Source organism: Scyliorhinus torazame, chromosome 14 (assembly GCF_047496885.1).
Source record: "Scyliorhinus torazame isolate Kashiwa2021f chromosome 14, sScyTor2.1, whole genome shotgun sequence".
Classification (NCBI taxonomy): Eukaryota; Metazoa; Chordata; class Chondrichthyes; order Carcharhiniformes; family Scyliorhinidae; genus Scyliorhinus; species Scyliorhinus torazame.
Genome location: NC_092720.1, coordinates 6917668 through 6940661, shown reverse-complemented (window position 1 = coordinate 6940661; position 22994 = coordinate 6917668). Strand labels below are relative to the sequence as shown.

At 58.1% G+C, this 22994-nt stretch overlaps 1 protein-coding gene across 3 annotated transcripts in view; it reads left to right on the top strand.

The window, feature by feature from the left end:
* Positions 1–533: 533 nt before the first annotated feature.
* ostn (osteocrin) overlaps positions 534–22994 on the top strand; it is a 76076-nt gene continuing 53615 nt past the window's right edge. For 2 of the 3 annotated variants that reach the window (XM_072473412.1, XM_072473413.1), the window contains exons 1-3: positions 534–658; positions 1403–1501; positions 14779–14993. In XM_072473412.1, the coding sequence (XP_072329513.1) occupies positions 632–658; positions 1403–1501; positions 14779–14993 (341 nt within the window). In that variant the 5' untranslated portion in view covers positions 534–631. Of the gene's footprint in view, positions 659–767; positions 794–1402; positions 1502–14778; positions 14994–22994 lie in introns of those variants that run through there. The other variant, XM_072473415.1, reaches the window with a different exon arrangement.

The window sequence follows — 22994 nt, the reverse complement described above, 5'->3', positions numbered from 1 at the left end:
AAGCTCAACACCATCCAGGACAAAGCAGCCCAGTTTGATTGTTCCGCCTTCCACAAATATTCAATCCCTACACCACCGACGAACAGTGGCAGCCGTGTGTACCATCTACAAGATGCACTGCAGCAACTCGCCCAGGTTCCTTAGTCAGCACCTTCCAAACCCACGACCACTACCATCTAGAAGGACAAGAGCAGCAGATACCTGGGAACCCCACCGCCTGGAGGTTCCCCTCCAAGTCACTCACCACCCTGGCTTGGAAATATATCGCCGTTCGTTCACTGTCCCTGGGGCAACATCCTAGAACTCCCTCCCTAACAGCCCAGTGGGTGTACCTACACATCGGGGGCTGCAGCAGTTCAAGAAGGTATCTGGCCACCACCTCCTCAAGGGGCAACTAGGGATGGGCAACAAATGCTGGCCTGTAAGAGGGGCCGAACGGGCTGGCCTTTTCCGAGAAAGTGAAGAAGGGGAGGGGAGGAAAGCTGGTGTTGTGCAGACGCCGAGTGCAGGCCAGGTGTGGTTTGAAACATTGAAGAGCAGCCCTCAGCAGGCAGCTGCATGGTTTCCGCGACTTGGCAGAGGCTGAAGGTTTGGGATTCGTTCCGACTTTCGCCCAAACCGCAGACACTCAATGAAAGGGAAAGTGACCGAGAAGCAGGTGCGGACGCCAAGAGGCGTGTGGGTGAGACAGAGAGGGGGCAAGAGAGAGGCAAGGAGGGTGGGGGCCGGGTTATAAATACAGTGGGAATGAAGGCGGAGGAGGAGGAATCTGAGCTCCTGCATAGGAATGGAGGTGAGATCCAGAGGAGGGGGGAATGGAGGAGGGGGGGATGGAGGCGAGAACCGGAGGAGGGGGGACCCAGAGGAGGGGAGGGGGGCTTCCAGAGGAGGGGAGGGGGGCTGACTCCTTTATTCCATCAAAATGCGAAGAATTTAAACTTTTAGAATTGTTCTAAAAGGTTGGCAAAACTAACCAGCTTCTAACAATTGGAAACATGATTGGCAATGAATCCAGTTCTTTATTCCAATGTTTCGAACAGTTACAATGATGCTGGAGACCTGGAATAAATCAAACTCAGGGGGTCTGGCTGCATTCTGACCTTTAATTGTTCCGAACTCAATAGTTTTATTCCTTCAAGGTTGAAGATTGATTCTTTTTAAGATTAATTTGCTGATTACACCGTTTGGATTCGCCGAAGCTCCTCAAACCTCAGTGAGCAGGAGTTCTGTAGAATTTATTGCAGTCTGTCACTCATTCTCCCCATAATCATTCCTGTTGCAGAGTGCGATTGCAGTGAATATTCTGCTTTCTATTCAGTGCTGCCCTTAATGTTCCCGAACTGCCAGAGGCGAGAATCCAGCCCCCGATTCTTGTTATTCACCAAAGTAAATCTCTCGCCAGATGCTGGGATCCGGACAGAACTTCCTTCACCTGCTCCTGGTGCTCAGCATCGTGGGCTCCAGCGGCGGGACATCACCGGGGACACAGGCGGCTGAACTGGTAAGGAGAGTGGGTGGGAGAAAGAGGGAGGGGGGGGAGAGAGAGAGAGCGAGGGAGGGAGGGTGAGAGAGAGGGAGAGAGGGAGGGAGAGAGAGAGGGAGAGAGGGAGGGAGAGAGAGAGAGAGGGCGAGTGAAAGAGAGAGGGAAGGTGAGAGAGAGAGGGGGAGGGTGAGAGAGAGGGGGAGGGCGAGAGAGAGAGGGAGGGTGAGAGAGAGAGAGAGAGACAGACAGAGGGAGGGTGAGAGGGAGGGAGAGGGAGGGAGAGAGAGAGGGAGGGTGAGAGAGAGAGAGAGGGGGAGGGGGAGAGAGAGGGAGAGAGAGAGGGAGGGAGGGTGAAAGAGAGAGAGAGGGAAGGTGAGAGAGAGAGGGGAGGGTGAGAGAGAGGGGGAGGGTGAGAGAGAAAGAGGGCGGGTGAGAGAGACAGACAGAGGGAGGGTGAGAGAGAGAAAGAGAGAGAGGGAGGGAGAGAGAGAGGGAGGAAGAGAGAGCAAAAGAGAGAGAGAGGGAGGGAGGGAGGCAGAGAGAGAGAGGGAGGAGGGAGGCAGAGGAGAGAGGGAGAGAGAGAGAGGAGGGAGGGAGAGAGAGAGAGAGGGAGAGAGAGTGAGAGGGGGAGAGGAGAGAGAGAGAGGGAGAGATAGAGGGAGGGAGGGTGAAGAGAGAGAGAGAGAGAGGGAAGGTGAGAGAGAGAGAGGGAGGGAGGGAGAGAGAGAGAGGAGAGAGAGAGGGGGAGGGCAGGAGAGGAGGAGGGAGGAGGGAGAGATAGAGAGGGGGAGGGTGAGAGGGAGGGAGAGAGGGAGGGAGAGAGAGAGGGAGAGAGGGAGGGAGAGAGAGAGTGGGAGGGTGAAAGAGAGAGAGAGGGAAGGTGAGAGAGAGAGGGGGGAGGGTGAGAGAGAGGGGGAGGGTTAGAGAGAGGGGGAGGGTGAGAGAGAGAGAGAGAGAGAGGGAGGGTGAGAGAGAGAGAGACAGCCAGAGGGAGGGTGAGAGAGAGAGAGAGAGAGAGGGAGAGAGAGAGAGAGGGAGGAAGAGAGAGCGAGAGAGAGGGAGGGAGGGAGGGAGGGAGAGAGAGAGAGGGAGAGAGAGAGAGGGGAGGGTGAGAGAGAGGGAGAGAGAGAGAGAGGGAGGGTGAAAGAGAGAGAGAGAGAGGGAAGGTGAGAGAGAGAGAGGGAGGGAGGGAGAGAGAGAGAGAGGGAGAGAGGGAGGGGGGGGAGGGAGAGAGAGAGGGAGGGAGAGATAGAGAGGGGGAGGGGTGAGAGGGAGGGAGAGAGGGAGGGAGAGAGAGAGGGAGAGGAGGGAGGGAGAGAGAGAGAGAGAGGGAGAGAGAGAGAGGGGGAGGGTGAGAGAGAGGGAGAGATAGAGAGAGGGAGGGTGAAAGAGAGAGAGAGAGAGGGAAGGTGAGAGAGAGAGAGGGAGGGAGGGAGAGAGAGAGAGGAGGGAGAGAGGGAGGGGGGGGAGGGAGAGAGAGAGGGAAGGTGAGAGAGAGAGGGGGAGGGTGAGAGAGAGGGGGAGGGTTAGAGAGAGGGGGAGGGTGAGAGAGAGAGAGAGAGAGGGAGGGTGAGAGAGAGAGAGACAGCCAGAGGGAGGGTGAGAGAGAGAGAGAGAGAGAGGGAGAGAGAGAGGGAGGAAGAGAGAGCGAGAGAGAGGGAGGGAGGGAGGGAGGGAGGGAGAGAGAGAGAGAGGGAGGAGGGAGGGAGGGAGGGAGGGAGAGAGAGAGGGAGGGAGGGAGAGAGAGAGGGAGGGAGGGAGAGAGAGAGGGGAGGGAGGGAGAGAGAGAGGGAGGGAGGGAGGGAGAGAGAGAGAGGGAGGGAGAGAGAGAGAGGGAGGGAGTGAGAGAGCGAGAGAGGGAGGGAGGGAGGAGAGAGAGGGAGGGTGAGAGAGAGAGAGAGAGGGGGAGGGGGAGAGAGAGAGAGAGAGAGAGGGAGGGTGAGGGAGAGAGAGAGAGAGAGAGAGAGAGAGAGGGTGAGAGAGAGAGGGGGGAGGGTGAGTGAGAGAGAGGGGGAGGGGGGAGAGAGAGAGGGAGGGTGAGAGAAAGAGGGAGGGTGAGAGAGAGAGAGAGGGAGGGTGAGAGAGAGAGGGAGGGGGAGAGAGAGAGGGGGAGAGAGAGGAGAGGGGAGGGTGAGAGAGAGAGAGAGAGCGAGAGAGGGAGGGTGAGAGAGAGAGGGAGGGTGAGAGAGAGAGGGTGAGAGACAGAGAGAGAGAGGGGGAAGGGGAGAGAGAGAGAGAGGGGGGAGGGTGAGAGAGAGAGGGAGGGTGAGAGAGATAGAGAGGGGGGAGGAGGGAGAGAGAGAGAGAGGGGGAGGGAGAGAGAGAGGGGGGGGAGACGGAGGGAGGGGGAGAGAGAGAGAGAGGGAGAGAGGGAGGAGAGAGGGGGGGAGAGAGAGAGGGGAGGGGGAGAGAGAGGGAAGGGAGGGAGAGAGAGAGGGAGGGAGGGAGGGAGACAGAGGAGAGAGGGGGAGAGAGAGCGAGAGAGGGAGCGGGAGAGAGAGAGAGGGAGGGAGGGAGAGGGAGAGAGAGAGAGGGAGAGAGAGAGAGAGAGGGAGGGAAAGGGAGAGAGATAGAGAGAGAGGGAGAGAGAGAGGGAGAGAGAGAGGGAGGGGAGAAAGAGAGAGAGGGAGGGTGAGAGAGAGAGAGAGGGAGGGAGAGAGAGAGGGAGGGGAGAAAGAGAGAGAGGGAGTGTGAGAGAGAGAGAGAGGGAGTGAGAGAGAGGAGGGGGAGGGTGAGAGAGAGGAAGAGAGGGAGGGTGAGAGAGAGAGAGAGGGGGAGAGAGAGAGGGAGAGAGAGAGGGAGAGAGAGAGGGAGGGAGAGAGAGAGAGGGAGAAAGGGAGCGAGGGAGAAAGAGAGAGAGGGAGGGGTGAGAGAGAGAGAGAGAGAGAGGGTGAGAGAGAGGGGGAGGGTGAGAGAGAGAGAGAGAGGGAGAGAGGGAGAGAGAGAGAGAGGGAGAAAGGGAGCGAGGGAGAAAGAGAGAGAGGGAGGGTGAGAGAGAGAGAGAGAGAGGGTGAGAGAGAGAGGGAGGGTGAGAGAGAGAGAAGAGAGTGAGGGTGAGAGAGGAGAGAGGTGGAGGGGGGAGAGAGAGAGGGTGAGAGACAGAGAGAGAGAGAGGGGGAAGGGGAGAGAGGCGAGAGAGGGGGGGGAGGGTGAGAGAGAGAGAGAGGGGGGGAGGGAGAGAGAGAGAGGGAGGGAGACGGAGGGAGGGAGAGAGAGAGGGAGGGAGAGAGAGAGGAGGGAGGGAGGGAGAGAGAGAGAGAGAGAGAGGGAGGGAGAGAGAAGAGGGAGAGAGAGAGAGAGGGAGAGAGGAAGAGAGAGAGAGGGAGGGTGAGAGAGAGAGTGAGGGAGGGTGAGAGAGGGGGAGGGTGAGAGGAGAGGAAGTGAGGGAGGGTGAGAGAGAGAGAGAGGGGGGAGGGGGAGAGAGAGAGGGAGAGAGAGAGGGAGGGAGAGAGAGAGGGAGAAAGGGAGCGAGGGTGAAAGAGAGAGAGAGAGGGGGGAGGGAGAGAGAGAGGGGGGGAGAAGGAGGGAGGGGGAGAGAGAGAGAGAGGGAGAGAGAGGGGGGGAGAGAGAGAGAGAGGAGGGTGAGAGAGGGAAGGAGGGAGAGAGAGAGGGAGGGAGGGAGGGAGACAGAGAGAGAGGGGGGTGAGAGAGCGAGAGAGGGGAGGGAGGAGGAGAGAGAGAGAGAGGGAGGGAGAGGGAGAGAGAGAGAGGGAGAGAGAGAGAGAGAGAGGGAGGGAAAGGGGGAGAGAGAGAGGGAGGGAGAAGAGAGAGAGGGAGGGTGTGAGAGAGAGAGAGGGAGGGAGAGAGAGAGAGGAGGGAGGAAGAGAGAGAGGGAGTGTGAGAGAGAGAGAGGGAGGGTGAGAGAGAGAGAGGGGGAGGGTGGAGTGAGGGGAGAGAGGAAGAGAGGGAGGGTGAGAGAGAGAGAGAGGGGGAGAGAGAGAGGGAGAGAGAGAGGGAGAGATGAGAGGGAGGGAGAGAGAGAGAGGGAGAAAGGGAGCGAGGGAGAAAGAGAGAGAGGGAGGTGAGGAGAGAGAGAGAGAGAGGGTGAGAGAGAGGGGGAGGGTGAGAGAGGGAGAGAGGGAGAGAGGGAGAGAGAGAGAGAGGGAGAAAGGGAGCGAGGGAGAAAGAGAGAGAGGGAGGGTGAGAGAGAGAGAGAGAGAGGGTGAGAGAGAGAGGGAGGGTGAGAGAGAGAGAAAGAGAGTGAGGGTGAGAGAGAGAGAGGTGGAGGGGGAGAGAGAGAGGGTGAGAGACAGAGAGAGAGAGAGGGGGAAGGGGAGAGAGCGAGAGAGGGGGGAGGGTGAGAGAGAGAGAGAGGGGGGGAGGGAGAGAGAGAGAGGGAGGGAGACGGAGGGAGGGAGAGAGAGAGAGGGAGGGAGAGAGAGAGAGGGAGGGAGGGAGAGAGAGAGAGAGAGAGAGGAGGGAGAGAGAGAGAGAGGGAGAGGGAGAGAGAGAGAGAGAGAGAGGGAGGGAGAGAGAAAGAGGGAGAGAGAGAGAGAGGGAGAGAGAGGAAGAGAGAGAGAGGGAGGGTGAGAGAGAGAGAGAGGGAGGGTGAGAGAGGGGGAGGGTGAGAGAGAGGAAGAGAGGGAGGGTGAGAGAGAGAGAGAGGGGGAGGGGGAGAGAGAGAGGGAGAGAGAGAGGGAGGGAGAGAGAGAGGGAGGGAGAGAGAGAGGGAGAAAGGGAGCGAGGGAGAAAGAGAGAGAGAGGGAGGGTGAGAGAGAGAGAGAGCGAGGGAGGGTGAGAGAGAGGAGAGAGAGGGTGACAGAGAGAGAGAGAGGGAGGGTGAGAGAGTGAGAGGGGGGAGGGGGAGAGAGAGGGAGGAGAGGGGGAGGGGGAGAGAGAGAGAGAGAGAGGGGAAGGAGGGAGAGGGAGGGGAGGGAGAGAGAGGGGGAGTTGTGAGAGAGAGGTGGGGGAGGGTGAGAGAGAGAGAGGAGGGTGAGAGAGAGAGGGAGGGTGAGAGAGAGAGAGAGGGAGGGAGGGTGAGAGAGAGAGGGAGGGTGGTGAGAGAGAGAGAGGGGGAGGGGGAGAGAGAGAGGGAGGGTGAGAGAGAGAGGGAGGGTGAGAGAGAGAGAGGAAGGGTGAGAGAGAGGGAGGGTGAGAGAGAGAGGGAGGGTGAGAGAGAGAGAGAGGGAGGGTGAGAGAGAGAGGGAGGGTGAGAGAGAGAGAGAGAGGGGGAGGGGAGAGAGAGAGAGGGGGACGGGGAGAGAGAGAGGGAGGGTGAGAGAGAGAGTGAGGGTGAGAGAGAGAGAGGGAGGGTGAGAGAGAGGGAGGGTGAGAGAGAGAGAGAGAGGGGGAGGGGGAGAGAGAGAGAAGGGGAGGGGGAGGGGGAGGGGGAGAGAGAGAGGGTGAGAGAGAGAGAGGGAGGGTGAGAGAGAGAGAGAGGGAGGGTGAGAGAGAGAGAGAGGGAGGGTGAGAGAGAGAGAGAGAGGGAGGGTGAGAGAGAGAGAGAGGGAGGGTGAGAGAGAGAAAGGTGGAGGGGGAGCGAGAGAGAGGGTGAGAGAGAGAGGGAGGGGGACGGAGAGAGATTGACTGGCAGTGAGGGAGAGAGGGTGAGGGTGGGAGAGAGGGAGGGTGTCTGAGCGTGACAGAGAGAGAGGGTGACTCGGAGTGAGGGAGGGTGAGAGAGAGAGAGTGACTGGCAGAGGTGGAGAGGGAAAGAGAGTTGGAGAGAGGGAGGGTGACTGGCCAGGAGATTGGAGGTAGGGGGGGACTGGAAGTGTGTGAGAGTGAGAGAGTGGGAATGTAGAAAAGCAAGAGAGAGGCTGCCAGAGAACGATGAGGGGACAGGGAGAGACTGGGGGAGACACTAGAATAAGAGAGAAGGAAATAGGTGAGATGGCGAGAGAGAGAATGTGGGGTAGAGAGGGAAGAGAGAGACCAGGGTGAGAGAGAGAGAGACTGGGTATGTTAGAGGGAGAGTGGTGGGGGTGTGAGGTAGTGAGTGATGGGGGTGTGGGGAGAGTGATGGGGGTGTGGGGAGGTTGATGGGGGTGTGGGGAGAGTGATGAGGGTGTGGGGAGGGTGATGGGGGTGTAGGAGAGCGATGGGAGTGTGGGGAGAGTGGAGGGGGTGTGGGGAGAGTGATGGGGTGTGGGGAGAGTGATGGGGGTGTGGGGAGAGTGATGAGGGTGTGGGGAGAGTGATGGGGGAGTGGGGAGAGTGGAGGGGGTGTGGGGAGAGTGGAGGTGGTGTGGGGAGAGTGAAGGGGGTGTGGGGAGAGTGATGGGAGTGTGGGGAGAGTGATGGGAGTGTGGGGAGAGTGATGGGGGTGTGGGGAGAGTGATGGGGGTGTGGGGAGAGTGATGGGGGTGTGGGGAGGGTGATGGGGGTGTGGGGAGAGTGATGGGGGTGTGGGGAGAGTGTAGGGGGTGTGGGGAGAGTGACGGGGGTGTGGGGAGAGTGATGGGGGTGTGGGGAGAGTGTAGGGGGTGTGGGGAGAGTGACGGGGGTGTGGGGAGAGTGGAGGGGGTGTGGGGAGAGTGGAGGGGGTGTGGGGAGAGTGAAGGGGGTGTGGGGAGAGTGATGGGAGTGTGGGGAGAGTGATGGGAGTGTGGGGAGAGTGATGGGGGTGTGGGGAGAGTGTAGGGGGTGTGGGGAGAGTGACGGGGGTGTGGGGAGAGTGACGGGGGTGTGGGGAGAGTGACAGGGGTGTGGGGAGAGTGACGCGGGTGTGGGGAGAGTGACGGGGTGAGGGGAGAGTGACGGGGGTGTGGGGAGAGTGACGGGAGTGTGGGCAGAGTGACGGGAGTGTGGAGAGAGTGATGGGAGTGTGGGGAGAGTGATGGGGGTGTGGGGAGAGTGATGGGGGTGTGGGGAGAGTGATGGGAGTGTGGGGAGAGTGATGGGGGTGTGGGGAGAGTGATGGGGGTGTGGGGAGGGTGATGCGGGTGTGGGGAGAGTGATGCGGGTGTGGGGAGAGTGATGGGGGTGTGTGGAGAGTGATGGGGGTGTGGGGAGAGTGATGAGGGTGTGGGGAGAGTGGAGGGAGTGTGGGGAGAGTGGTGGGGGTGTGGGGAGAGTGATGGGGGTGTGGGGAGAGTGATGGGGGTGTGGGGAGAGTGATGGGCGTGTGGGGAGAGTGATGGGGATGTGGGGAGAGTGATGGGGATGTGGGGAGAGTGATGGGGGTGTGGGGAGAGTGATGGGGGTGTGGGGAGAGTGATGGGGGTGTGGGGAGAGTGATGGGGGTGTGGGGAGAGTGATGGGGGGGTGGGGAGAGTGATGGGGGTGTGGGGAGAGTGATGGCGGTGTGGGGAGAGTGATGGGGGTGTGGGGAGAGTGATGAGGGTGTGGGGAGGGTGATGGGGGTGTGGGGAGAGCGATGGGGGTGTGGGGAGATTGATGGGGGTGTGGGGAGAGTGATGGGGGTGTGGGGAGAGTGATGGGGGTGTGGGGAGAGTGATGAGGGTGTGGGGAGGGTGATGGGGGTGTGGGGAGAGCGATGGGGGTGTGGGGAGATTGATGGGGGTGTGGGGAGAGTGATGGGGGTGTGGGGAGAGTGATGGGGGTGTGGGGAGAGTGATGGGGGTGTGGGGAGAGTGATGGGGGTGTGTGGAGAGTGATGGGGGTGTGGGGAGAGTGATGGGGGTGTGGGGAGAGTGATGGGGGTGTGGGGAGTGTGGAGGGGGTGTGGGGAGAGTGATGGGAGTGTGTGGAGAGTTATGGGGGTGTGGGGAGAGTGATGGGGGTGTGGAGAGAGTGATGAGGGTGTGGGGAGAGTGATGAGGGTGTGGGGAGGGTGATGGGGGTGTAGGAGAGCGATGGGAGTGTGGGGAGAGTGGAGGGGGTGTGGGGAAAGTGATGGGGGTCTGGGGAGAGTGATGGGGTGTGGGGAGAGTGGAGGGGGTGTGGGGAGTGTGGAGGGGGTGTGGGAAGAGTGGAGGGGGTGTGGGAAGAGTGATGGGGGTGTGGGGAGAGTGATGGGGTGTGGGGAGAGTGATGGGGGTGTGGGGAGAGTGGTGGGGGTGTGGGGAGAGTGATGGGGGTCTGGGGAGAGTGATGGGGGTCTGGGGAGAGTGATGGGGGTGTGGGGAGAGTGATGGGGGTGTGGGGAGAGTGATGGGGGTGTGGGGAGAGTGATGGGGGTGTGGGGAGAGTGATGGGGGTGTGGGGAGAGTGATGGGGGTGTGGGGAGAGTGGTGGGGGTGTGGGGAGAGTGATGGGGGTCTGGGGAGAGTGATGGGGGTGTGCGGAGAGTGATGGGGGTGTGGGGAGAGTGATGGGGGTGTGGGTAGAGTGATGGGGGTGTGGGGAGAGTGGAGGGAGTGTGGGGAGAGTGGAGGGGGTGTGGGGAGAGTGATGGGGGTGTGGGGAGAATGATGGGGGTCTGGGGAGAGTGATGGGGGTGTGGTGGGAGTGATAGGGGTGTGGGGAGAGTGATGGGGGTGTGGGTAGAGTGATGGGGGTGTGGGGAGAGTGGAGGGAGTGTGGGGAGAGTGGAGGGGGTGTGGGGAGAGTGATGGGGGTCTGGGGAGAGTGATGGGGGTGTGGGGAGAGTGATGGGGGTGTGGGGAGAGTGGAGGGGGTGTGGGGGGAGTGGAGAGGGTGTGGGGGTGTGGGGAGAGTGGAGGGGGTGTGGGGGGAGTGGAGAGGGTGTGGGGGTGTGATAGGGGTGTGGGGAGAGTGATGGGGGTGTGGGGAGAGTGATGGGGGTGTGGGGAGAGTGTAGGGGGTGTGGGGAGAGTGACGGGGGTGTGGGGAGAGTGATGGGGGTGTGGGGAGAGTGTAGGGGGTGTGGGGAGAGTGATGGGGGTGTGGGGAGAGTGGAGGGGGTGTGGGGAGAGTGGAGGGGGTGTGGGGAGAGTGAAGGGGGTGTGGGGAGAGTGATGGGAGTGTGGGGAGAGTGATGGGAGTGTGGGGAGAGTGATGGGGGTGTGGGGAGAGTGTAGGGGGTGTGGGGAGAGTGACGGGGGTGTGGGGAGAGTGACGGGGGTGTGGGGAGAGTGACAGGGGTGTGGGGAGAGTGACGGGGGTGTGGGGAGAGTGACGGGGTGAGGGGAGAGTGACGGGGGTGTGGGGAGAGTGACGGGAGTGTGGGCAGAGTGACGGGAGTGTGGAGAGAGTGATGGGAGTGTGGGGAGAGTGATGGGGGTGTGGGGAGAGTGATGGGGGTGTGGGGAGAGTGATGGGAGTGTGGGGAGAGTGATGGGAGTGTGGGGAGAGTGATGGGGGTGTGGGGAGAGTGATGGGGGTGTGGGGAGGGTGATGCGGGTGTGGGGAGAGTGATGCGGGTGTGGGGAGAGTGATGGGAGTGTGGGGAGAGTGATGGGAGTGTGGGGAGAGTGATGGGGGTGTGGGGAGAGTGATGGGGGTGTGGGGAGAGTGATGGGAGTGTGGGGAGAGTGATGGGGTCTGGGGAGAGTGATGAGGGTGTGGGGAGAGTGATGGGGGTATAGGAGAGTGATGGGAGTGGGGGAGAGCGATGGGAGTGTGGGGAGAGTGATGGGAGAGTGTGGAGAGTGTAAGGGGTGTGGGGAGAGTGGAGGGGGTGTGGGGAGTGTGGACGGGGTGTGGGGAGAGTGATGAGGGTGTGGGGAGAGTGATGGGAGTGTGTGGAGAGTGATGGGAGTGTGGGGAGAGTGATGGGGGCGTGGGGAGAGTGATGGGGGTGTGGGGAGAGTGATGGGAGTGTGGGGAGAGTGATGGGAGTGTGGGGAGAGTGATGGGAGTGTGGGGAGAGTGATGGGGGCGTGGGGAGAGTGATGGGAGCGTGGGGAGAGTGATGGGAGTGTGGGGAGAGTGATGGGAGTGTGGGGAGAGTGATGGGGGTGTGGGGAGAGTGATGGGGGTGAGGGGAGAGTGACGGGGGTGTGGTGAGAGTGACGGGGGTGTGGGGAGAGTGACGGGGGTGTGGGGAGAGTGATGGTAGTGTGGGGAGAGTGATGGGAGTGTGGGGAGAGTGACGGGGGTGTGGGGAGAGTGACGGGGGTGTGGGGAGAGTGACGGGGGTGTGGGGAGAGTGACGGGGGTGTGGGGAGAGTGACGGGGGTGTGGTGAGAGTGACGGGGGTGTGGGGAGAGTGACGGGGGTGTGGGGAGAGTGATGGTGGTGTGGGGAGAGTGATGGGGGTGTGTGGAGAGTGATGGGGGTGTGGGGAGAGTGATGAGGGTGTGGGGAGAGTGATGGGGGTGTGTGGAGAGTGATGGGGGTGTGGGGAGAGTGATGAGGGTGTGGGGGGAGTGGAGGGAGAGTGGTGGGGGTGTGTGGAGAGTGATGGGGGTGTGGGGAGAGTGATGGGGGTGTGTGGAGAGGGATGGGGGTGTGGGGAGAGTGATGAGGGTGTGGGGAGAGTGGAGGGAGTGTGGGGAGAGTGGTGGGGGTGTGGGGAGAGTGATGGGGGTGTGGGGAGAGTGATGGGGGTGTGGGGAGAGTGATGGGCGTGTGGGGAGAGTGATGGGGATGTGGGGAGAGTGATGGGGATGTGGGGAGAGTGATGGGGGTGTGGGGAGAGTGATGGGGGTGTGGGGAGAGTGATGGGGGTGTGGGGAGAGTGATGGGGGTGTGCGGAGAGTGATGGGGGTGTGGGGAGAGTGATGGGGGTGTGGGGTGAGTGATGGCGGTGTGGGGAGAGTGATGGGGGTGTGGGGAGAGTGATGAGGGTGTGGGGAGGGTGATGGGGGTGTGGGGAGAGCGATGGGGGTGTGGGGAGAGTGATGGGGGTGTGGGGAGAGTGATGGGGGTGTGGGGAGATTGATGGGGGTGTGGGGAGAGTGATGAGGGTGTGGGGAGGGTGATGGGGGTGTGGGGAGAGCGATGGGGGTGTGGGGAGAGTGATGGGGGTGTGGGGAGAGTGATGGGGGTGTGGGGAGAGTGATGGGGGTGTGGGGAGAGTGATGGGGGTGTGGGGAGAGTGATGGGGGTGTGTGGAGAGTGATGGGGGTGTGGGGAGAGTGATGGGGGTGTGGGGAGAGTGATGGGGGTGTGGGGAGTGTGGAGGGGGTGTGGGGAGAGTGATGGGAGTGTGTGGAGAGTTATGGGGGTGTGGGGAGAGTGATGGGGGTGTGGAGAGAGTGATGAGGGTGTGGGGAGAGTGATGAGGGTGTGGGGAGGGTGATGGGGGTGTAGGAGAGCGATGGGAGTGTGGGGAGAGTGGAGGGGGTGTGGGGAAAGTGATGGGGGTCTGGGGAGAGTGATGGGGTGTGGGGAGAGTGGAGGGGGTGTGGGGAGTGTGGAGGGGGTGTGGGAAGAGTGGAGGGGGTGTGGGAAGAGTGATGGGGGTGTGGGGAGAGTGATGGGGGTGTGGGGAGAGTGATGGGGGTGTGGGGAGAGTGGTGGGGGTGTGGGGAGAGTGATGGGGGTCTGGGGAGAGTGATGGGGGTGTGGGGAGAGTGATGGGGGTGTGGGGAGAGTGATGGGGGTGTGGGGAGAGTGATGGGGGTGTGGGGAGAGTGATGGGGGTGTGGGGAGAGTGATGGGGGTGTGGGGAGAGTGGTGGGGGTGTGGGGAGAGTGGAGGGGGTGTGGGGAGAGTGATGGGGGTCTGGGGAGAGTGATGGGGGTGTGGGGAGAGTGATGGGGGTGTGGGGAGAGTGGAGGGGGTGTGGGGGGAGTGGAGAGGGTGTGGGGGTGTGGGGAGAGTGGAGGGGGTGTGGGGGGAGTGGAGAGGGTGTGGGGGTGTGATAGGGGTGTGGGGAGAGTGATGGGGGTGTGGGGAGAGTGATGGGGTGTGGGGAGAGTGGTGGGGGTGTGGGGAGAGTGATGGGGGTTTGGGGAGAGTGGAGGGGGTGTGGTGGGAGTGGAGTGGGTGTGGGGGGAGTGATAGGGGTGTGGGGAGAGTGATGTGGGTGTGGGGAGAGTGATGGGGGTGTGGGGAGAGTGATGGGGGTGTGGGGAGAGTGATGGGGGTGTGGGGAGAGTGATGGGGGTGTGGGGAGAGTGATGGGGGTGTGGGGAGAGTGGATGGGGTGTGGGGAGAGTGATGGGGGTCTGGGGAGAGTGATGGGGGTGTGGGGAGAGTGGAGGGGGTGTGGGGAGAGTGGAGGGGCTGATGGTCTCACCACCTGCGCCTTGCCAACAATCAGTGTCCAGACTTGGGAATGTTGAACACAAACAAGAGTGTTGAGCAGGAGTACAATGGTGCTTGTGTAGCTGTAAAGAAAGACTTGCACGGGGCAGCACGGTGGCACAGTGGTTAGCACTGCTGCCTCATAGCACCGAGGTCCCAGGTTCAATCCCGGCTCTGGGTCACTGTCCGTGTGGTATTTGCACATTCTCCCCGTGTTTGCGTGGGTTTCGCCCCCACAACCCAAAGATGTGCAGGCTAGGTGGATTGGCCACGCTAAATTGCCCCATAATTGGGAAAATGAATTGGGTACTCTAAATTTAAAAAAAAGACTTGCACATCCATCGCACCTTTCACAATCTCGGGATGTCATAAGGCCATTGAGGGTACGAGTGAAGTGCAGTCACTGTTCAAATTACACAGCAAGATCCCACATCAATGTGATGCTGACCAGCTAATCTGCAGATTGAGGTACAGATAATGACCAGCACACCAGGGAGGGCAGATAAGACCTTGGTTTAACATCTAAACTGAACCATGGCACCTCTGACGGTGCAGCATTCGGTCAGTATTGTACTGGCTGTGCCAGTCTGGACTTTGTGTGCATGTCTCCAGAGTGGGACTTGAACCGACAACTTTCTGAGTCAGAAATGAGAGTGTTGACCCAACAGCTGATATCCTGAGGCAGTAAAGATTTGTGTCTTTGGGGGAAAAGAATTGGAGGATGTGCTCAGAATGTTGATACCTCTGAATTAAACCTTTTGATGGTACTTGCTACAGTCAGAAATAACTATTTTATTTGTTTTTAGCAGAAAACATGTTCACTTAAGTTTTCTTTTTTAATGTTATTCTTTTCACGGTGGCACAGTGGTTAACTGCTGCCTCACAGCGCCAGGGACTCGGGTTCAATTCCAACCTTGGATGACTGTGTAGAGTCTGCACTTTTTCCCTGTGTGTGCGTGGGGTTCCTCCGGGTGCTCCGGTTTCCTCTCACTGTCCAAAGATGTGCAGGTTACGTGGATTGGCCGTGATAAATTACCCCTTAGCGTCCAAAGATGTGGAAGTTAGGTGCGGTACGGGGTTAGGACAGGGGAATGGGCTTCGGTAGGGTGCTCTTTCAGAGGGTCAGTGTAGACTCGATGGGCCGAATGGCCTCATTCTGCACTGTTGGAATTCTGTGGTTCTGGGTCTGAAAAATATCTGTACATTTATGTAAAACAGACCGGAATGAAGCATTCTGACTTGTCCTGGGACAGGGCTGTGGAAGATTGTAATTTTCAGAGTTAACCTTTCCGCAGCCCTCAGACCCCTCACCGTGGGCCAAGGCAGTCCTGACTTCAGCATCCATGGAGGGGAACGACTCCAGTCCGTCAGCCTGGCTTCCTCCCTTCAGTCACCTCACCAGTCGCCAAACTGATGTCGCATCGAAGAAAAAGAGGAGGAGCGTGCCCCAGTTAGGTTTCCGTTCAAACCGGAGTTCTGCCAAACCCAAAAGCGGCACGTCGAAGCCGGGGTGAGTCTGCCCTCTTCATAAGGTCTCCCCAACCCCCCCCTCAGAGCTCACTCTGAATATGAACTGATTTATGTTGGTGGGAAAATTGAGGAGAGGCAATGAAAACGAAATGGTGGAATGTTGAAGGGGCAGAGGGCGGGGGACTTTCCACACACCTCTGAAGGGTAGGCATCGGTTAGTTGGCTAGATTGGTTGGCTGTGACACAGAATGACACCAAAGGCTTGAGTTCAATCCTGTCCTGGCTGTGGTGGCTCACGGCGACCTGGCTCCTTGAATGTCGCACGCTTGCACGTCTCTGTCCATCGAGTCATAGAATCCCTGCAGTGCAGGCGGAGGCCTTTTGGCCCATCGAGTCTGCACCGACCCTCCGAATGAGCACCCTGAACCTAGGCCCACTCCCCTGCCCTATCCCTGAGTGACAGATGCCTGTGATCAAAAAAAATACAACCTTTTGAAGGTGACAGGACAAGTTGAGACGGCTGTGGAAGAGCAGACAGCGAGGGATTGTGGCTTTGTTATCAGACACATAGAATACAAAAGCAATTACGTGACATTTTTATAATAGTCAGGCCTCAGCTGGACTATTTTGGCCAATTCTGGGCACCACACTTCAGGAAGAATGTCAAGGCGATTTAAGGGGAAAAAGAGTTCCGTTTTGGGTGTGGATAGAGGCGTGTTTCTCAGCGCCTGGAGCACGAAGAGCGACCCCGCTGTGAAACGGCTCTTTTTCTGGCCTCATAAGGACAGGGCACTCCTGGCCCAATCCTCGGCATGGACATCCTGGCATCCGGGCACCTTGCTACTGCCAGCCTGGTACCTTGGCAGTGCCCCTGCCGGCCTGGCATTGCCAACTGGGCACCGCCAGGGTGATCGGTGGCATTGCAAAAGCAGAGGGAATGCCAGGGTATCACCCTTCCGAGAGCCTGACCACCCAGGGGCCTCCGGAGGCCTGGGAGAGCACCTCATGTGCCGTTATGCCCGGTCCATGTGTTTGCGGACCAGTGTTAAACGGCGCCACAGCGAGGACTCCCAGGCGTTCATTCCCGGGCTTCGGAAGAGTCCGGCGCAGAGATACTTCAGTGAAGCTACCTGCTCACTTAAATATGTAAATCTGGATCCCACCCTCATTGGGCGGGATTGCGACGTCTCGTGAAATTTCATTCAATCTCGCGAGGCATCCCAAGCGTCACCAATCTTGTGAGAGGCCTCCCGCGAGATTGAACGGCCTTGTCGCGTCCCGAGTCGGGCATGATGAGGTCATATTCGATCGGGCCCTTAGCGTAGATTTACTGGAATGAGACTAGGAATGAGAGACTTCAAAGCTGAAAGACTGGGCAAGCTAGGATTCTTCTTACACCGTAAAATATCGGGACAGCAGTCAGCCATTTAGCCCGTCCAGTCTAGTCTGCCATTTAATAAGATAAGACTAGGGGCGGTACGGTGGCACAGTGGTTAGCACTGCTGCCTCACAGATCCAGGGTCCTGGGTTCAATTCCGGCCTTGGGTGACTGTGTGGAGTCTGCACCTTCTCCCCGTGTGTGCGTGCGTTTCCTCCGGGTGCTCTGGATTCCTCCCACAGTCCAACGATGTGCAGGTTAGGTGGATTGGCTGCGATAAATTGCCCCTTAGAGTGGGGTTACATGAATAGGGTGGGGCATTGGGCCTAAGTAGCGTGGTCTTTCGAAGGGTCAATGCCGACTCGATGGGCCGAATGGCCTCCTTCTGCACTGTAGGGATTCTGTGATTCTATTATCCTGCGATGATCATGGCTGATCTAACACTCACTAAATCCACTTTCCTGTCTTAGTTCTGTAAACCTCAATTTATCAACGGATTAAAAACCTATTGATCTCAAACTTGAAAATGTTCAAGACTCTGGCCTCCACAGCGTCCTGATTCACCACTCACTGAGGAAGAAATTCTTCCTCAAATCCATCTTAAATGAGCTCCTCCTTATTCTGCGACTCTGCCCTCTGGCCCGACACTCTCCCAGGAGTGGAAGGGTGGCACGATGGTTAGCACGGTGGCTTCACAGCGCCAGGGCCCCAGGTTCGATTCCCGACTTGGGTCACTGTCTGTGCGGAGTCTGCACGTTCTCCCCGTGTCTGCGGGGGTTTCCTCCGGGTGCTCCGGTTTCCTCCCACAAGTCCAGAAAGACGTGTTGTTAGGTGAATTGGACATTCTGAATTCTCCCTCTGTGTACCCGAACAGGCACCGGTGTGTGGCGACTAGGGGCTTTTCACAGGAACCTCATTGCAGTGTTAATGTAAGCTTATTTGTGACAATAAAAAGATTATTATTAAACATCCTTCCAACATTTACCTTGACGAACCCCCGAAGAATCTTGTATGTTTCAATCGTATCAGCAGAGAGGGTTGAGGATAGATTTAACAGAGGTGTGCAAGAAGGATTTGATAGAGTGAATGAGGAGAAACTGTTTGCAATGGCAAATCGTCAGTAACCAGAGGGCACAGATTTAAGATAATTGAGAAAAGAACTCGGGGAGTTGAGGAGAATGTTTTTTATGCAATAAGTGTTTAAGATCTAGAATGGTCTGCCTGGAAGGCCACCCTGTCACTGCCCCTGCCACCCTGGCAGAGCCGCTGCCACCCTGGCAGAGCCGCTGCCACCCTGTCACTGCCCCTGCCAGCCTGGCACTGCCCCTGCCATCCTGGCCGTGCCCCTGCCACACTGTCCCTCCCCCTGGCAGTGTTACCCGGGCACTGTGGCGGTGCGAGGGTGGGAGTGTCAAGGTGCAAACCTGGCAGTGCCAAAGTGCCCAGGTGCCAGAGGGAATGCCAGGGAGTCACCTTGCTGTGTCCCCAACCACCTAGAGGTCACCAAAGGCCTGGAAGACCCTCCAGTTGCCATTAGGCCTGGTCAATGTGGACCAGTACTAAGTGACACCTGGCCCGGGCCTCGCTGGTGATGCTGTTAGCTCCTGTGCCCCGGGAGAATCCAGCACAAGCATATTTGAATGTGCCGTACAGCTTATTTAAATATGTATATCTGGATCTTGCCCAGCGCACCCAAAGATGTGCAGGGTAGGTGGATTGGCCAAACCAAATTGCCCCTTAATTGGAAATAATCAATTGAGTATTCTAAATTTTTTTAAAAAAAGGCGTCCTCTGGGACACTTCCCTTTTCTTAGCCGAGGCACAGAATTTAAGAGCAAGGAGGTGATGCTGGAGCTGTAATGAAATGAAAATGAAAATCGCTTATTGTCACAAGTAGGTTTCAAATGAAGTTACTGTGAAAAGCCCCTAGTCGCCACATTCCAGCGCCTGTTCGGGGAGGCTGGTACAGGAATTGAACCGTGCTGCTGGCCTGCCTTGGTCTGATTTAAAAGCCAGGGATTTAGCCCTGTGCTAAACCAGCCCCTGTATAAAACACTGGTTAAGCCACAGCTGGAGAACTGTGTGCGGTTCTGGTCACCACACTGCAGGAGGGATGTGATTGCATTGGAGTGGGTGCAGAGGAGATCCACCAGGATGCTGCCTGGGCTGGAGCGTTTCACCCACACTGTCCCAGAGTGTGAAAGGACAGTGTGTGACCCAGTGTCCCAGAGTGTGAAAGGTCAGTGTGTGACCCACTGTCCCAGAGGGTGAAAGGACAGTGTGTGACCCAGTGTCCCAGAGTGTGAAAGGACAGTGTGTGACCCAGTGTCCCAGAGTGTGAAAGGACAGTGTGTGACCCAGTGTCCCAGAGTGTGAAAGGACAGTGTGTGACCCAGTGTCCCAGAGTGTGAAAGGACAGCGTGTGACCCAGTGTCCCAGAGCGTGAAAGGACAGTGTGTGACTCACTGACCCAGTGTGTGAAAGGACAGTGTGTGACTCACTGTCCCAGAGTGTGAAAGGACAGTGTGTGACCCACTGTCCCAGAGTGTGAAAGGACAGTGTGTGACCCAGTGTCCCAGAGTGTGAAAGGACAGTGTGTGACCCAGTGTCCCAGAGTGTGAAAGGACAGTGTGTGACTCACTGTCCGAGAGTGTGAAAGGACAGTGTGTGACCCAGTGTCCCAGAGTGTGACAGGATAGTGTGTGACCCACTGTCCCAGAGTGTGAAAGGACAGTGTGTGACCCAGTGTCCCAGAGTGTGAGAGGACAGTGCGTGATCCACTGTCCCAGAGTATGAAAGGACAGTGCGTGATCCACTGTCCCAGAGTGTGAAAGGACAGTGCGTGCCCCACTGGCCCAGAGTGTGAAAGGACAGTGCGTGACCCATTGTCCCAGAGTGTGAAAGGACAGTGTGTGACCCAGTGTCCCAGAGTGTGAAAGGACAGTGTGTGACCCAGTGTCCCAGAGTGTGAAAGGACAGTGTGTGACCCAGTGTCCCAGAGTGTGACAGGACACTGTGTGACTCACTGTCCCAGAGTGTGAAAGGACAGTGTGTGACCCAGTGTCCCAGAGTGTGACAGGATAGTGTGTGACCCACTGTCCCAGAGTGTGAAAGGACAGTGTGTGACCCAGTGTCCCAGAGTGTGAGAGGACAGTGCGTGATCCACTATCCCAGAGTGTGAAAGGACAGTGCGTGATCCACTGTCCCAGAGTATGAAAGGACAGTGCGTGATCCACTGTCCCAGAGTGTGAAAGGACGGTGCGTGCCCCACTGGCCCAGAGTGTGAAAGGACAGCGTGTGACCCATTGTCCCAGAGTGTGAAAGGACAGTGCGTGACCCATTGTCCCAGAGTGGGAAAGGACAGTGTGTGACCCACTGTCCCAGAGTGTGAAAGGACAGTGTGTGTGTCACCCACTGTCCCAGAGTGTGAAAGGACAGTGTGTGACCCACTGTCCCAGAGGGTGAAAGGACAGTGTGTGACCCAGTGTCCCAGAGTGTGAAAGGACAGTGTGTGACCCAGTGTCCCAGAGTGTGAAAGGACAGTGTGTGACCCAGTGTCCCAGAGTGTGAAAGGACAGTGTGTGACCCAGTGTCCCAGAGTGTGAAAGGACAGCGTGTGACCCAGTGTCCCAGAGCGTGAAAGGACAGTGTGTGACTCACTGACCCAGTGTGTGAAAGGACAGTGTGTGACTCACTGTCCCAGAGTGTGAAAGGACAGTGTGTGACCCACTGTCCCAGAGTGTGAAAGGACAGTGTGTGACCCAGTGTCCCAGAGTGTGAAAGGACAGTGTGTGACCCAGTGTCCCAGAGTGTGAAAGGACAGTGTGTGACTCACTGTCCGAGAGTGTGAAAGGACAGTGTGTGACCCAGTGTCCCAGAGTGTGACAGGATAGTGTGTGACCCACTGTCCCAGAGTGTGAAAGGACAGTGTGTGACCCAGTGTCCCAGAGTGTGAGAGGACAGTGCGTGATCCACTGTCCCAGAGTATGAAAGGACAGTGCGTGATCCACTGTCCCAGAGTGTGAAAGGACAGTGCGTGCCCCACTGGCCCAGAGTGTGAAAGGACAGTGCGTGACCCATTGTCCCAGAGTGTGAAAGGACAGTGTGTGACCCAGTGTCCCAGAGTGTGAAAGGACAGTGTGTGACCCAGTGTCCCAGAGTGTGAAAGGACAGTGTGTGACCCAGTGTCCCAGAGTGTGACAGGACACTGTGTGACTCACTGTCCCAGAGTGTGAAAGGACAGTGTGTGACCCAGTGTCCCAGAGTGTGACAGGATAGTGTGTGACCCACTGTCCCAGAGTGTGAAAGGACAGTGTGTGACCCAGTGTCCCAGAGTGTGAGAGGACAGTGCGTGATCCACTATCCCAGAGTGTGAAAGGACAGTGCGTGATCCACTGTCCCAGAGTATGAAAGGACAGTGCGTGATCCACTGTCCCAGAGTGTGAAAGGACGGTGCGTGCCCCACTGGCCCAGAGTGTGAAAGGACAGCGTGTGACCCATTGTCCCAGAGTGTGAAAGGACAGTGCGTGACCCATTGTCCCAGAGTGGGAAAGGACAGTGTGTGACCCACTGTCCCAGAGTGTGAAAGGACAGTGTGTGTGTGACCCACTGTCCCAGAGTGTGAAAGGACAGTGTGTGTGTGGCCCACTGTCCCAGAGTATGAAAGGACAGTGCGTGCCCCACTGGCCCAGAGGGTGAAAGGACAGTGTGTGACCCATTGTCCCAGAGTGTGAAAGGTCAGTGCATGACCCATTGTCCCAGAGTGGGAAAGACAGTGTGTGACCCACTGTCCCAGAGTGTGAAAGGACAGTGTGTGACCCACTGTCCCAGAGTGTGAAAGGACAGTGTGTGGCCCACTGTCCCAGAGAGTGAAAGGACAATGTGTGACCCACTGTCCCAGAGTGTGAAAGGACAGTGTGTGACCCAGTGTCGCAGAGTGGGAAAGGACAGCGTGTGACCCAGTGTCCCAGAGTGGGAAAGGACAGTGTGTGACTCACTGTCCCAGAGTGTGAAAGGACAGTGTGTGACACAGTGTCCCAGAGTGTGAAAGGACAGTGTGTGACTCACTGTCCCAGAGTGTGAAAGGACAGTGCGTGACCCAGTGTCCCAGAGTGTGAAAGGACAGTGTGTGACCCAGTGTCCCAGAGTGTGAAAGGACAGTGTGTGACCCACTGTCCCAGAGTGTGAAAGGACAGTGTGTGACCCAGTGTCCCAGAGTGTGAAAGGACAGTGTGTGACCCAGTGTCCCAGAGTGTGAAAGGACAGTGTGTGACTCACTGTCCCAGAGTGTGAAAGGACAGTGTGTGACCCAGTGTCCCAGAGTGTGAAAGGACAGTGTGTGACCCAGTGTCCCAGAGTGTGAAAGGACAGTGTGTGACCCACTGTCCCAGAGTGTGAAAGGACAGTGTGTGACCCAGTGTCCCAGAGTGTGAAAGGACAGTGTGTGACCCAGTGTCCCAGAGTGTGAAAGGACAGTGTGTGACCCAATGTCCCAGAGTGTGAAAGGACAGTGTGTGACCCACTGTCCCAGAGTGTGAAAGGACAGTGTGTGACCCAGTGTCCCAGAGTGTGAAAGGACAGTGTGTGACCCATTGTCCCAGAGTGGGAAAGGACAGTATGTGACCCACTGTCCCAGAGTGTGAAAGGACAGTGTGTGACCCAGTGTCCCAGAGTGTGAAAGGACAGTGTGTGACCCAGTGTCCCAGAGTGTGACAGGACACTGTGTGACTCACTGTCCCAGAGTGTGAAAGGACAGTGTGTGACCCAGTGTCCCAGAGTGTGACAGGATAGTGTGTGACCCACTGTCCCAGAGTGTGAAAGGACAGTGTGTGACCCAGTGTCCCAGAGTGTGAGAGGACAGTGCGTGATCCACTATCCCAGCGTGTGAAAGGACAGTGCGTGATCCACTGTCCCAGAGTATGAAAGGACAGTGCGTGATCCACTGTCCCAGAGTGTGAAAGGACGGTGCGTGCCCCACTGGCCCAGAGTGTGAAAGGACAGTGTGTGACCCATTGTCCCAGAGTGTGAAAGGACAGTGCGTGACCCATTGTCCCAGAGTGGGAAAGGACAGTGTGTGACCCACTGTCCCAGAGTGTGAAAGGACAGTGTGTGTGTGACCCACTGTCCCAGAGTGTGAAAGGACAGTGTGTGTGTGGCCCACTGTCCCAGAGTATGAAAGGACAGTGCGTGCCCCACTGGCCCAGAGGGTGAAAGGACAGTGTGTGACCCATTGTCCCAGAGTGTGAAAGGACAGTGCATGACCCATTGTCCCAGAGTGGGAAAGGACAGTGTGTGACCCACTGTCCCAGAGTGTGAAAGGACAGTGTGTGACCCACTGTCCCAGAGTGTGAAAGGACAGTGTGTGGCCCACTGTCCCAGAGAGTGAAAGGACAATGTGTGACCCACTGTCCCAGAGTGTGAAAGGACAGTGTGGGACCCAGTGTCGCAGAGTGGGAAAGGACAGCGTGTGACCCAGTGTCCCAGAGTGTGAAAGGACAGTGTGTGACTCACTGTCCCAGAGTGTGAAAGGACAGTGTGTGACACAGTGTCCCAGAGTGTGAAAGGACAGTGTGTGACTCACTGTCCCAGAGTGTGAAAGGACAGTGCGTGACCCAGTGTCCCAGAGTGTGAAAGGACAGTGTGTGACCCAGTGCCCCAGAGAGT